The sequence below is a fragment of the Gigantopelta aegis genome, chromosome 11 (assembly GCF_016097555.1).
Source record: "Gigantopelta aegis isolate Gae_Host chromosome 11, Gae_host_genome, whole genome shotgun sequence".
Lineage (NCBI taxonomy): Eukaryota > Metazoa > Mollusca > Gastropoda > Neomphalida > Peltospiridae > Gigantopelta > Gigantopelta aegis.
The window spans coordinates 21202126-21217125 of record NC_054709.1 but is presented as its reverse complement, the minus strand read 5'-3'; the positions used below and the strand labels follow the sequence as shown (position 1 = coordinate 21217125).

General features: G+C 38.0%; 1 protein-coding gene across 4 annotated transcripts in view; it reads left to right on the top strand.

The window, feature by feature from the left end:
• The window catches only part of LOC121385322 (microtubule-associated protein tau-like), a 182850-nt gene that overhangs the window by 7746 nt on the left and 160104 nt on the right, over positions 1–15000 (top strand). For all 4 annotated transcript variants that reach the window (XM_041515958.1, XM_041515956.1, XM_041515957.1 and 1 more), the window contains exon 2: positions 7255–7393. In XM_041515958.1, coding sequence (XP_041371892.1) covers positions 7348–7393 — 46 coding nt within the window. In that variant the 5' untranslated portion in view covers positions 7255–7347. The remainder of the gene's footprint in view (positions 1–7254; positions 7394–15000) is intronic.

The window sequence follows — 15000 nt, the reverse complement described above, 5'->3', positions numbered from 1 at the left end:
CACACACACACACACACACACACACACACACACACACACACACAAATATAAATTATAAAATAAAACAAGTACAGTATAATACATGTTAGCTCGTGTGACCTCCAGCCCTTCCCTTATTGATACTGATATGTAAGGTAAGGCTAGAGGAAACTAAGTAATGATTTGGCAATTGTCGACAACCAAATGGGTACTAAGTTGTTGGCTCAAACCCCGTCATGACTGGACTGGAGAATAATCAAACTAAAGCTCTGTGGCATCAGATTTAGGAAAAAAATTGTTTTTTTTAGACACGGCAGCTTAAAGGGACATTCCTGAGTTGGCTGCATTGTAAGATGTTTCTGACTAATAAAATATTTCTATGATTAAATTTACAAATTAAATTAATTTTCTTGTTTAGAATACCAGTGCCTGTATATTCAATCTGTTTCTGGTCATCTTAATATTTGTAAGAAGCCCAAACTGGATTTTGTCTTAAAATAATTTTGTACGTACGAAAAAATTATATTTTAGAAAATAAAATGAAATTTAAACTAGTACAAATATTAGAACGATCAGAAACACTTTTCATATAAAGCCGCTAATATTTTATGCAGAAAATATATTTGATATGTAATTACAATCGCTAAAAAGTCTGTTAGTCGATAACATCTTACAAATTGCAGCAAACTCAGGAATGTCCCTTTAATTGCAAACATTTGGTTGTTGATGATTGCCAAAGCATTGCATAGAGTTTCCTCTAGCCTTACCCACATATCAGTATCAATAAGGGATGGGCTGGAGTTGACTGGAGCTAAATACCAGTAGGCTTATATGTAGTTAAAATTGTTCTAAAGAAATAATACTCTTTGTTATAGGAAATTATTTCTTTAAAACAATATATACATATATACATTATATGTGTGTGTGTACCGGTATATATGCATATATATAGCCACGACATGACGTTATCCCCCCTCCCCCCTTGTAACGCCTCTTATATATATATATATATATATATACTCTTCAAAAAAGTAGGAGAATTCTAATAAGAATTTACAATTGCCTAAATTGTACGGTATATTAGCTGTGGGGAATGGTTATATGATAATAGTGAATTAATTGGGCAAACATTACAAGTAGTTCAGTATTACAGTAGGTTTTATAATCACCAAAGATCTTGAAGGACGATTCAGGTCAGAAGTGAAATGTAAAACTTGATGTTTTTTTTATCAGTAAATCGCAAATTCAAACAATAAAAATTACTAAAAACAAAACAATAATAACTTTATGTTCAACAGAATGAAAAAGATTGACAGAAATAATGTTCCACAGTGATTAATGGACCTTCCTGGAAATTGTCAAAATTGAGAATGACACCCCACACATGTGTACGGAGCAACTGCGTGATGCACGTGCAAACTATGGAATGTGTTTCGGTGTGTTGATAAACAGACCTGAACGTTCTTTACTAGGATGTCTGTGGTCAAAACGTATGTTCGGTCTAATAGTTGATATTAACATTAATATTTCAAGTTCCCCTACATTTTTTTGAAGAGTATATATACTGAACAAAATAAGAAACTTCCGCTAACTTTGCTTGAACATAACTTGATGAAAACAAACCAGGGGAATAATTGTTATATATGTGTTTAAAGAGTGTTCCATGATGCATCGTTTGGTGCAAAAATCATGGCCATAGGTTAACAGAAACTGGGGGAAATTTTGACCAAGTGTGGTAGGGGTTAAAAAAATCCCCACCCACTTAATAACGGGTATGACCACCTCTTGAATTGACCACTGCAGTGCATCTCAGGCGCATAGAATTGAATTCTGCCTGTGGAATATTGTTCCATTCCTGAATGAGCGCTTGACGAAGTTCGTTGACGTTAGCGGGTGGGTTGGGACGACGCCTCAGTCGTCTGTCCAGACTATCCCAGACATACTCGATGGGGTTGAGATCAGGACTTTTAGTGGGCCAGTCATCAATAAAATCAATGTTATTTGTCCTAAAAAAATTTTACAGTGTCTCTAGCTGTATGAGAGGTGGCATTATTATGCTGAAAAATTGAGATGTCGGCATTGTTATGGAACAGAGGAATGACGTGATGAGCGAGAATGTCATCGCGGTAACGTTGAGCATTTAAATTGCCATCAATGACGACTAGTGGTGAACGATAACCATGGGCAATGGCTGCCCAGACCATGACACAACCCCCACCCCCAAAACGATCTCGTTCAAGAACACAACAGTCAGCATAGCGTTCATTTCTCCTACAGTAGACGCACACCCTGCCATCACCACGTTGTAAAGAAAATCTGGATTCATCCGAAAAAAGAACGGTATTCCAGCGTCGCCGTATCCAATGAGTGTGTACATGTGCCCAATTAAGACGATTTAGACGATGACGTTGCGTTAAAACGCATCCGACGTAAGGACGTCGTGCATGTAAGCCGTTCTTCCGCAGACGATTACGAACAGTTTGCCCACTGATTCGGTTATTATGAAGCCCAGGTGTGTTAGCAGCAGTAGCAGTGGCAGTTTGGAATCGATAGCACAAATGCGTGTTCATGATATAGCGGTCTTGACCATGCGTTGTAACACGCAGACGTCCACGACGTGGCAAGTCGTTGGTGCTTCCTGTCATTCGAAATCTTATGCGAAGATTTCGTATCGCTCGACTAGAACTCCCAACATGCCTTGCAACGTCTTCTGTCGACATACCAGCATCAAGCATGCCAATCGCCCGTTCGCGTAAATTATTGGGTATTCTTGGCATACTAAAAATGCTACAATGTAAAAAACGTTAATTTTTTTACAAATTTTGAAGCGTTTTCGTTCACTTGACAACAATGTCAGTAAGACAAGTAAAACAAATTGACCGAATACTACACGGGACATGTCGAACCATGCATGCACGTGCAAATTGAATTTCACGTTGTCGACGATTAACAGTGCAAAAATAATCGATAAAATTCATGCATCCTGATAATACAACTCAAGGCTAATACTATCTATATAATTTCATTACACAATGAATTCTTTAACACAACAAATACTATATGTACAAATCGGAAGTTTCTTTTTTGTTCAGTATATATATACTATATATATATATATATATATATATATATATATATATATATATATATATATATATACAGTTTCAGGGAGTTCGAGATTTCAAAATTCGTACAGCAGACCCCAAAGCGAAACTGCATTGTAGTATTATCATTTCGTTGATATCGGAAGACACGTTTGCTGCTCCCAACACACAGATGTTAGCACATTCCTTCTGTGTATATGATAAAACTAAGTAAATATTAACAGAAACGAGATAAATCCGATCAATTTGACGTACATCTCTATGTACTTTTATTGTATTTATTAGTAAATTAAAATCCTGGATGTTGATTAGCACTAAGTACATTTGTTTACCAAATAAAAAATATACAATATAAATTTTATCTGTAGCATTTTTAAGCCATTTCAAAGTTGCGGCCTCTACATCTTCAAACATTCCTGATCTCATGTTCTTACGTTTTGGCCCAAACTTTAAATAACCCTCGTGAATAGAAATTTTGTTTTTAACCCAGGTTGAAAGCGTGTACTTTGGGGGATACTAAAGTCAATAGCAATTTTTTTTTTTGTCTTTTTACCTGCCTCTACCTCCATTACCGCTTTGTACTTCGTCTCGATGTCTTTTACCGTTAATTTTCTCTTCACACCCTTTCTTTCTGTCTCCAATCTGGCTATCCCCCCATTTCTGGGCCCTTTGCCAGATTGCTTGGATGACAAGAAAGCATGACTATTAACCGATTTGGCTAACCCCCCCGTTGCCGGGTCCTTCCCCAGATTGCTCGATCTCTGATGTATCAGTTTCTATCATAACTAAATGACTAGTAATGAATCATTTTGAATTCACACTTAAATAGCAAATAACAAATTTGACATGATTCACTCGTTTAAAAGAAAAAACAAACAGCGTTAATTGTTATTACAACAGTTCTTTGAAGATTACAAGACTATCCGTACTTTGTGTAATGAGGCCCGCTGCCGTGTACAAACACCGACAACCAAATGCAGGCATGTAGGATCATTTTGTTCCACATAGTCGGCGATCTATTATTCTGTAATTACCGCATGTATCATCGATAGCCGAGACCAGTCGGGGCACTCACGCTTGGCTTGGGTGACAATTAATTTTTCTTTAAAGTATTACTGGTACAGTTAAAAGGCTCAGTCACTCCACAAACTTCGAGTTTTGGAAGTGCAATATCCCTTAATTTTTTATGGTGGAACCAAAAAATTACTTTGAGAGATAGCGTTTTTCGAATGTTCGAAGTTTGAGTGTTCGAAGTCTGTTATTACTAGTTTGTATAGCAGTTCAGCCGGGACCACCGTTTCACTTCGAGGGATCGACGTTTTTGAAAGATCGAAGTTTGAGTTATCGAAGGTTGACTGTATATATATGCCCAAATGTCAATTACAATCAAAACTGTCTTTTAGCAGTCATACAGGGGTGTAGAGAAATGCGACCACTTAAGACAGGTGACCGCTGATTACAGGTTGCCACAAACATTAAAACATTTGTTGTTGTTTCTTTTTTAACTGTCTGTACAGGTAACTAATGGATGTGTTCTCCACAGTTGACTATATATAAATCAACTTTGGACATGTCGACACCTTCAGAAATAATTGAACTAGAATGTATTAATTTAACTGTTTTCTTTTTTCATTTAATAATTTAATTCCGACTTCATGTGGTTTTTTATCATAGTAATTAAGTGAATCTACAGATGTCAAGCGTAGCCTGCCCAGAGGCAATTAGATGCATTCCAGAGTCATACTTTCTTAATTGATACACATTAGAGGAGTCGGGACTGAATGGGTACTAGTATTCCTGAAGGTGTGAAAATCGCTTACATGTATTTGCCCAATCTTTCTTGTGACCAAAATATTAAAATAAAAATCCTAGAGATCTGTATTATTATTATTTATATTTGGAAAGTGCATCAAAATTTAAATAGGTCCCAATTTTTATTTTTAGATTAAAATTAAAAATTGACCATTAAAGTTTTCTGCCCTGAGTCAGGCCACTGGCATCCAGAGACGGGACTCGGGATAGACATGCTCGAAACCTTCATGGTATATGGAACCAGCCTCGGTGGCGTCGTGGTTAGGCCATTGGTCTACAGGCTGGTAGGTACTGGGTTCGGATCCCAGTCGAGGCATGGGATTTTTAATCCAGATACCGACTCCAAACCCTGAGTGAGTGCTCGGCAAGGCTCAATGGGTAGGTATAAACCACTTGCACCGACCAGTGATCCATAACTGGTTCAACAAAGGCCATGGTTTGTGCTATCCTGCCTGTGGGAAGTGCAAATAAAAGATCCCTTGCTGCCTGTCGTAAAAAGAGTAGCCTATGTGGCGACAGCGGGTTTCCTCTAAAAAAAAAAACAGTGTCAGAATGACCATATGTTTGACCTTCAATAGCTGATGATAAGATAAAAAATCAATGTGCTCTAGTGGTGTCGTTAAATAAAACAAACTTCTTCTTTTTTCGTGGTATATGAGCATGTAAAAACTTTCAAGTCAAGTCAAGTCAAGCATCTTGTCACTGTTGTTAAAAATATATGTTTTATATAATAATACACATTTACTGTAGCTGCATAATACAGGTATTTTAGCAATTTGGGATCCAGTTTAAGTGGCCGCTGGTGTGTTAGACAGGTGACTGCTTATTACGAGTGCATTTACATTAAAAATCGTTTAAGAGGGAAAAAAGTGGCTGCTTACAGCAGGTGACCACTGATTGCAGGCGGCTGCTAGGACAAGTTTGAATTGATTTTGATATAACTGACCTTCATTAAAAATATGGGGCGGGATGTAGCCCAGTGGTAATACAAATTCTCGGCTGATGCGCAGTCAGTCTGGGATCGATCCCTGTTGGTGGGCCCATTGGGATATTTCTCGTTCCAGTCAGTGCACCACAACTGGAATATCAAAGGCCATGGTATGTGCTATCCTGTCTGTGGGATAGTTAATATAAAAGATCCCTTGCTGCTAATGGAAATATGTAGCGGGTTTCCTCTCTAAGACTATTTACATGTATGTAAAAATTACCAAGTGTTTGACATGCAATAGCCGATGATTAATAAATCAATGTGCTCTAGTGGTGTCATTAAACAAAACAAAAGTTTTCATTAGAAATACTGTCTTCATGTAGTAAAATACCGACTGAATGTATCTCCTATATCATCCTCTTTGTCGGCAGATTTGTGCATATCTTGTAATTTATAAAAAATAAAATAAGATCTGGGGTGTATATTCAAGATTTTGTAAAGGAGTGTTGGGGGTCTAAAAATGGAGCTCCTAAGGGAGCAAGCTAGATCTGTTTGGAGGGTGTGTGTTTCGGACATGCCTGCCTGGAGGGGCAGGATATAGCCCCTTGGTTACTGTAAAGCTTGCCTGATGTGTGGTCGACTTGGGATCGATCCCTTTCAGGGGACACATTGCGCTAATTCTCATTCCAGCCAGTACACCACAACTGGTATAGCCCAGTGGTAAAAAGCTCACTTGATGTGTGGTCACTTTGAGATCAATCCCCGTCGGTGGGCCCACTGGGCTATTTCTCACGATTGGTTAATCAAAGGCCATGTTATGTGCTATCCTGTCTGGGATGATGCTTATAAAAGATCCCTTGCTACTAATTTAAAAATATAGCGGGTTTCTTCTCTAAGACTATGTCAGAATGTTTTACATCTAGTAGCTGTCACTTTAATGTGCTGTGGTTTAATTTTTTAATATGTATACAGTTGTCAACTAATTTTTCTTTTACAGCCATACAGCAGCATAAAAGATGCCTTGCTACTAATTGAAAAATGTAGCGGGTTTCTTCTCTAAGACTATACATCGGAATTAACAAATGTTTGACATCTACATGTAATAGCTGTCACTTTAATGTGCTGTGGTTTAATATGTATACAGTTGTCAACTAATTTTTCTTTTACAGCCATATACAGCAGCATAAAAGATGCCTTGCTACTAATTGAAAAATGTAGCGGGTTTCTTCTCTAAGACTATATGTCGGAATTGACAAATGTCTTTAATGTGCTGTGGTTTAATTTTTTAATATGTATACAGTTATCAACTAATTTACAGCCATACAACTTCTTTTTTTTCATCAGGAAAACCAAAATCAATAGCGCACTCATTCATAACTTATTTGTTTGGATCGATACTGGAATTGATTAACAATGCCATTTGCCTTGCAGAGCTAGCCTGTGTCGGAGACAGCACAGCTATAGATGGCAGTCTAGCTCTCACAGACTAGGACACAGTCTCACACACAGCGAGGATTTCGAAACATGTCACATGGTCATGTGGATACCTTGCAGGGCATTTCACAAAAAGGTAACATTCTTTAAAATGTGTCCGTTCATTTTACTGCCAAGAGACGTTCGGTTGGATGACATATATTATGGGGTACTGGGCACTTGTGGCTTTGTGTCTATATCATTATTGACCCGTTTTTCAGCCCAGCTTTTGTATGATATTATGTGTCTGCGAGGTCAGGCCTTTGTAGGAGAGCTGATCCCATGCTGAGATTGCTGTGTTAACATATTTGAAAAAGCTGACGTTTATCTCTTTGTTCAGTGCATAGTGTAATAGTTAGGTTATTGTGTGGCCATGGATTCTTAATTGCACTGTGTGTATTTTTGGTTAAGCGGTGGCAGATGGAAAGACTCGGTGTACAATTAATCTAAAGGACAGAAATAGACGCTGATTAAGGAAAATGTCATTCTGTTCTGGTAGTCTGAGCTGGCAGAAAAACAACCATGTACGTCATTAGTCATAGAATTTGGAGAGAAAAAAATCCAAATAAGTACATTGTTAGGTATATAGAAATCAGAACAAAGCCAAAATGTACGTAATTATTAATATATATTTCAGAACACAAAATGCATTATTAGTCATAGAATTTGGAAAATAAATCCAGATAAGTACATTGTTAGGAACAGAATTCAGAACAAATCCAAAAAAAAATGCATTATAATATTAGTCATAGGATTCAGAAAAAACAAAACAAATACATCATTAGTGATACATGTATATGCAGATGGTCATACAAAAGTGTGCACATCAGGGTTTTTTGCCGGTTCATGCTTGCATATATAAATGAACCAAAAATAATTGGCGTCAAATCTTATAATTAAATTTATATGCATACTTTAACAATATATAACTGAATTTAATTTTGTTTAGCTTTAAATATGCCTGTAGTATTGTTTATGTAAACTTCATTGATTCTTATGTCACATAAGATTGCAAACATTCATTCATGATTAAATGACGTAATTTTGGTAAGTGATGCCATTTCCTCTACCTGCTGTGTGCATTTTTACAGCTCGTCGTGATATTGCGATTTGTTTTTCACAGAATTTATTCTGACAGTGGTGGGTCATAGCCGAGTGGTAAACGTCTTGGCTGATATGCGATCGGTCTAGGATTGAACCCCGTCAGTGGGCCGTGGTATATGCTGTCCTGTCTGTGGGATGGTGCAAATATATAAAATATGTTTTGCTACTAATGGAAAAATGTAGTGGGTTTCCTCTCTAAGACTATGTTAGAATTACCCAATGTTTGAAATCCAGTAGCCTACGATTAATAAATTAATGCGCTCTAGTGGTGGTGTTAAACAAAAAACAAACTTCAACTTTTTTATTCTGACAAAGAAATTCTATGAAACTGTGTGGTATAAATGAATCATGTTGTTCAGTGTTCTCATTTAACCACTGTTTCTCATTCCAGCCAGTCCACAATGACTGGTATATCAAAGGCTGTGGTATGTGCTATCCTGTCTGTGTGTGATGGTGCATATAAAAGATCCCTTCCTACATTAGGATTAATGTAGCGGTTTTCTCATTCCAGCCAGTCCACCATGACTGGTATATCAAAGGCTGTGGTATGTGCTATCCTGTCTGTGTGTGATGGTGCATATAAAAGATCCCTTCCTACATTAGGATTAATGTAGCGGTTTTCTCATTCCAGCCAGTCCACCACGACTGGTATATCAAAGGCTGTGGTATGTGCTATCCTGTCTGTGTGTGATGGTGCATATAAAAGATCCCTTCCTACATTAGGATTAATGTAGCGGTTTTCTCATTCCAGCCAGTCCACCACGACTGGTATATCAAAGGCTGTGGTATGTGCTATCCTGTCTGTGTGTGATGGTGCATATAAAAGATCCCTTCCTACATTAGGATTAATGTAGTGGTTTTCTCATTCCAGCCAGTCCACCATGACTTGTATATCAAAGGCTGTGGCATGTGCTATCCTGTCTGTGGGATGATGCATATAACAGATCCCTTGCTACTAATGTAACAATGTAGCGGGTTTCCTCTCTAAGACTATTTGTCAGAAATACCAAATGTTTGACATCCAATAGCTGATAATTAATAAATCAGTGTGCTCTAGTTGTGTCATTAAACAAAACAAACTCATCATTTAACCACGTGTGCTGTTAGTCATGTTGTCAAGCCATTTCTACACACCGACTTCCAAACGAGTTTATTTAGCTTCATTTAACCACAAACTGTTTCGGTGGTTTGTATCTGTTATTCGACTCCGCCAGTTACTTCTTTCAGCATTCCCATGATGCATGTTTTGCTCAGCGAAACAAGTGAGGACGACTGAGTGTTTCTGCAGACAGCAAACCTGGATTTTAACTTCATCTTAGTAGCTATTCCACAAAGGGTTTTGTGGAACTCAAGACATACACTGTGGAATGGGGCAGGATTTAGCTCAGGCAGTTGAGTGCTCGCTTCAGGTGCGTAATTGTGCGTCACAGAATCAAACCACCTTTGCGGATCCATTCAGCTCATTGTTGTTTTTTTTCTCATTCCAACCAGTGCACCATAACTGGTCAAAAGCCGTGGTATGTGCTTTCCTGTCTGGTATGTGCTATCCTGTTTGTGGAAAAGTGCATATAAAAGATCCTTTGCTGTATTAGAAAAAATGTAGCAGGTTTCCTCTGATGACTATGAGTCAAAATTAACAAATGTTTGACATTTAATAGCCGATGATTAATAAATCAATGTGCTCTAGTGGTGTCATTAAACAAAACAAACTTTTTTAACCATCTTTCTCTAACCAAAGAATGACCAACCATCCTGTCTGGTATGTGCTATCCTGTCTGTGGGATGGTGCATATAAAAGATTCCTTAGTGCATTAGGATTAATGTAGCAGGTTTCCTCTGATGGCTATGTGTCAAAATTACCAAATGTTTGACATCCAATAGCCGAAGATTAATAAATCAATGTGCTCTAGTGGTGTCGTTAAACAAACTTTAACTTTTAACTGTGGAATGGTTAATCTGTAATGGAAATCAGCTTAGGCCATACTTCAGGTTACACACCTTTAATTACTCGATGCATTTCAATACAATTTCTAAGGTTACACACCACCTTTAATTACTTGACCGGCCTCGGTGGCGTCGTGGTTAGGCCATCGGTCTACAGGCTGGTAGGTACTGGGTTCGGATCCTAGTCGAGGCATGGGATTTTTAATCCAGATACCGACTCCAAACCCTGAGTGAGTGCTCCGCAAGGCTCAATGGGTAGGTGTAAACCACTTGCACCGACCAGTGATCCATAACTGGTTCAGCAAAGGCCATGGTTTGTGCTATCCTGCCTGTGGGAAGCGCAAATAAAAGATCCCTTGCTGCCTGTCGTAAAAAGAGTAGCCTATGTGGCAACAGCGGGTTTCCTCTAAAAAACAGTGTCAGAATGACCATATGTTTGACGTCCAATAGCCGATGATAAGATAAAAAATCAATGTGCTCTAGTGGCGTCGTTAAATAAAACAAACTTTACTCTTTTTTTTTAATTACCCGATGCAGTTCAATACAATTTCTAAGGTTACACACCACCTTTAATAACTTGATGCAGTTCAATACAATTTCTTTCAGAATATATTCAGTGACTGCCCTTGGTGGTATAGTGGTGAAGCAATCAGACATACAGTACGGCTGGTAGGTACTGGGTTCGCACCCTGGTACCGGCTGCCAACCCATATTGAGTTCAACTCAATAGGTGGGTGTAAGTCCATCACACCGACTTCTATCTCACTAACTACTAATATTAATAGCTGCTAACTCTCCTGGATAGACAGCCCATATAGTTGATGTGTGTGCCCTGGACAGTGTGCTTGAACCTTATATATTGGGTTTGGCTGCCCACTCTATTTGTGACTAATTCATTTCACATTTAGGCCTGATGCAAAATGTGGGTTTTTAAAATACTAAATGTAAATTTATTTACATCTATTATGATGCATTATTTCCTCCCTCTCTCTCTCTCTCTCTGTCTGTCTGTCTGTCTGTCTGTCTGTCTGTCTGTCTGTCTGTCTGTCTCTCTCTCTCTCTGTCTCTGTCTCTGTCTCTGTCGGTCTCTGTCTCTCTCTCTCTCTCTCTCTCTCTCTGTCTCTGTCTCTCTGTGTCTCTCTCTCTCTGTGTCTCTGTCTCTGTCTCTCTGTCTCTGTCTCTGTCTGTCTCTCTCTGTCTCTCTCTCTCTCTCTGTGTGTGTCTCTGTCTCTGTCTCTCTCTCTGTGTCTGTCTCTGTCTCTCTCTATCTCTCTGTGTCTGTGTCTCTGTCTCTCTCTCTCTCTGTCTCTCTCTCTCTCTCTCTCTCTCTCTCTCTCTCTCTCTCTCTCTCTCTCTCCGTCTCTCTCTCTCGTCTCTCTGTCTCTGTCTCTCTCTCTGTCTCTCTCTAAGTATATACTAAGTACAAAATTGCCCCCATCCCCCAAGTCTTAATATATTATTGATTGCCAAAAATATACAAACTTTTATTTGGTATACATTTGTTATGCATCAATGAATGAATGTTTAACGACACCCCAGCACAAAAATTCACATTGCCTATTGTTATGCAGTATATATATATATATATATACACACCAGAGGTTGAATCAGTGCAGTGTGCCCCACAAAATAGAACTGCAATTTTCAACAAAAATGAAGGTTGCCAATAACAACATTCATTTTCTTGCAGGTAGATTTAAGGCTCAAACAGACTTGAAGTGGTGTGTGCATGTAGTCTGGCTAAAATAATGGAAAGACATTGGTTTCAATGATGCGTGTATCTGCAAACGCATGGGGCAAGCCGCTATGTAATAATTGTATATGAGTTATATATGCCGCAGATACAACAGATGCAAGAGTCTATATTCCGTTTTATTTTCAATGCCGTGTTTTTTTGCTGTGAAGATTTTTGTAATTACAGGGTTTGTGCATGTGTCAGTTTTATTAGTAAATGTCAGTTTGCTGGAACCAGTTTAGTAGGTGTATTATTATTTGATTTAATATTACTATAATCAGCTTTCCTGATATCAGTCTATCATCTGCCAACTGTACATCCATCCATCCATCCATCCATCCATCCATTCATCCGTCCATCCACCCCCCCACACACACACACAACCACCCACCCATCCATCATCCATCCATCCATCCATCCATCCATCCATTCATTCATCCATTCATCCATTCATTCATTCATTCATTAATCCATCATCCATCCATTCATTCATCAGGGTTGAAAATTAACAGTCAACGAGGTTGCCCATGGCAACCTTTATTGGTTAAGGGCGAGTAAGAATTTTACAAAAATAGTCCATTGGGTGACCATCGATTTTAGCATCTGGCGAGTATGGTGCCAGTTAAAAAAAGAAACGCACTGAAACTGAATCGAATGTGACAAAACACACCACATCTGTACTGGCACGAACTACAAGTCTGGCAGCAGAACAAATAGTATATGAAATATAAACAGATCAGTATGCTTTTATCCTTTGTAATATGATAAAAAAAAATGTACATCCAGGGCTAGAAATAAATAAAAAAAATCTACATGCACCAGGTGCATGTTGAAAAAAAAGTTACATGCACCATTAAAATTCTGCATGCACCAAAAATAAGGCAACTTCGGGTTTTTTTTATACGAAGCTATTCGGAATTATTCGGCTATACCTATATTTATTTATTAACAGTACCGGAGCGTTTATTACTGATTCTTGATCAAATTTGAAAATTTCACCCAACGTAAACGCCTTACAGAAATCTATAATAGGCCTATTACAAAAACGTATGAATATTTGTGTTTTGTATTAAGCAAGTTGTCAACTTTTTTAACTCGATAAGATCTGTTGGTATAATATAAATTAGCCTACGGAATTCGACGAGAAGTAGAGATTGTAATAATCACTGGCTGACTTCGAGTCAACTACGCGAGTAATGCACCTGCACGTTCGCAATCATCTGATCAAGTGCCCATATCTGAGGTCGAAAATGTTCAAGGCAGTTACGGTACTTTGTATTGATCACAGATCTGGCAGAGTTCAATTTGTCAGTGACGACAACAACTATTTTATGCGCGTGGATACCCCAAAGTCGGTCTCGACCACCTTCCCTAATACCGTTCACGGATATAACCGAGATATTGCTGGCAATATTCGAAATATATTTCACGGAAATGACCGAAAGGGCGCCATTGTTGTAAGTAGGATTATGGGATACAAAATGGATGCACTCATAAGATAAAAGTTATCGTTTTCATTTGCCGAACAGATTACGAAATGCATACGCAAAATTCAACAACTTGAGTCTGAATCTGGTAGACAACAGGATACTAGTATACGCAATACACAGTACTTGAAAAATATTAGCATGCACCGCGTGCACCCAGTTTTAAAAGTTACATGCACATGCAAAAATCAGGTGCATGTACTAACACTGCATTTCGAGCCCTGACATCGTATATTCTGGTAAAATGTTTTATTTGTTTACAGATTTATTTTTCTTTCCACATGTAGCCTACTACTATAGCATTTACAATATCCATATTAAACGCACACCAACACACATGTGCATGCATTATTACACTTTACTGGGGGAAAACAGTTCAGTGTAAATTGAAAAGAAAATTCTTTGCACATTACCATCAAACTGCATAGGTTAAATCTTCATTTCTAATATATGTTTTAAGGCAATTGATGGAACATCCAAGGTAATCTGAACGACAAAACGGTAATACATGATCGGTAATACAAAATAATGGATGTTTCCATGGATATCTATCTAGTTCCCTCATCTATAGGAGTACAACCACTGCTGAGGAAATTCTTTACTGATTTTTCATCCCTCTTGATCACCTCAAAGAGGACTGCCACTCCAAGAAGAGTTTACTATACATGTAGCACGCGCAGTTCTACCTTTGGTCTATTCGTACATAATACTGCATTATGTTTTACTTCACAGACAATGCAAGTCAAGCAGCATACATTGGCTGTTCTAGCCTTTAGTCTTCACTTTAATAACATGTTTTTATATGCATTTTCACTTTATTCATTTATTATCAGTTTTCTTTTGACACAAACAGACTACTAGTATATACGGTGAGCACATGATTATTATTATTATTATTATGATTATTATTATTATTATTATTATTATTATTATTATTTAACAAGTTTGTTTTGTTTAACGACATCACTGAAGCACATTGATTACTTAATCGTTGGCTAGTGGATTATTTAACAAAGAACATTCGACTTTTGAATTTGAATGTGCAGGTAACTTTCAATGTGATAATTGGAGGGCAAGTTGAATTTGAGACGGGCCAGTAAGATTATTTTTCAACTGGCCCTGATTCATTCATTCATCCAGCCACCCACCCATATATTCATCCATCCATCAATCCATCCATCCATCCATCTATCCATCTATCCACCCACTCATCCAACCATTCAACATCCATCCATCCATCAATCCATCCATCCATCCATCCATCATCCATCCATCCATCATCTATCCATCCATCCATCATCCATCCATCCATCATCAATCCATCTATCCATCCATCCATCCATCCATCCATCTATCCATCCATCCATCTATATATCCATGTCCTCACCCCCCCCCCCAAAAAAAAATCCATCCATACATACATACATACATCCA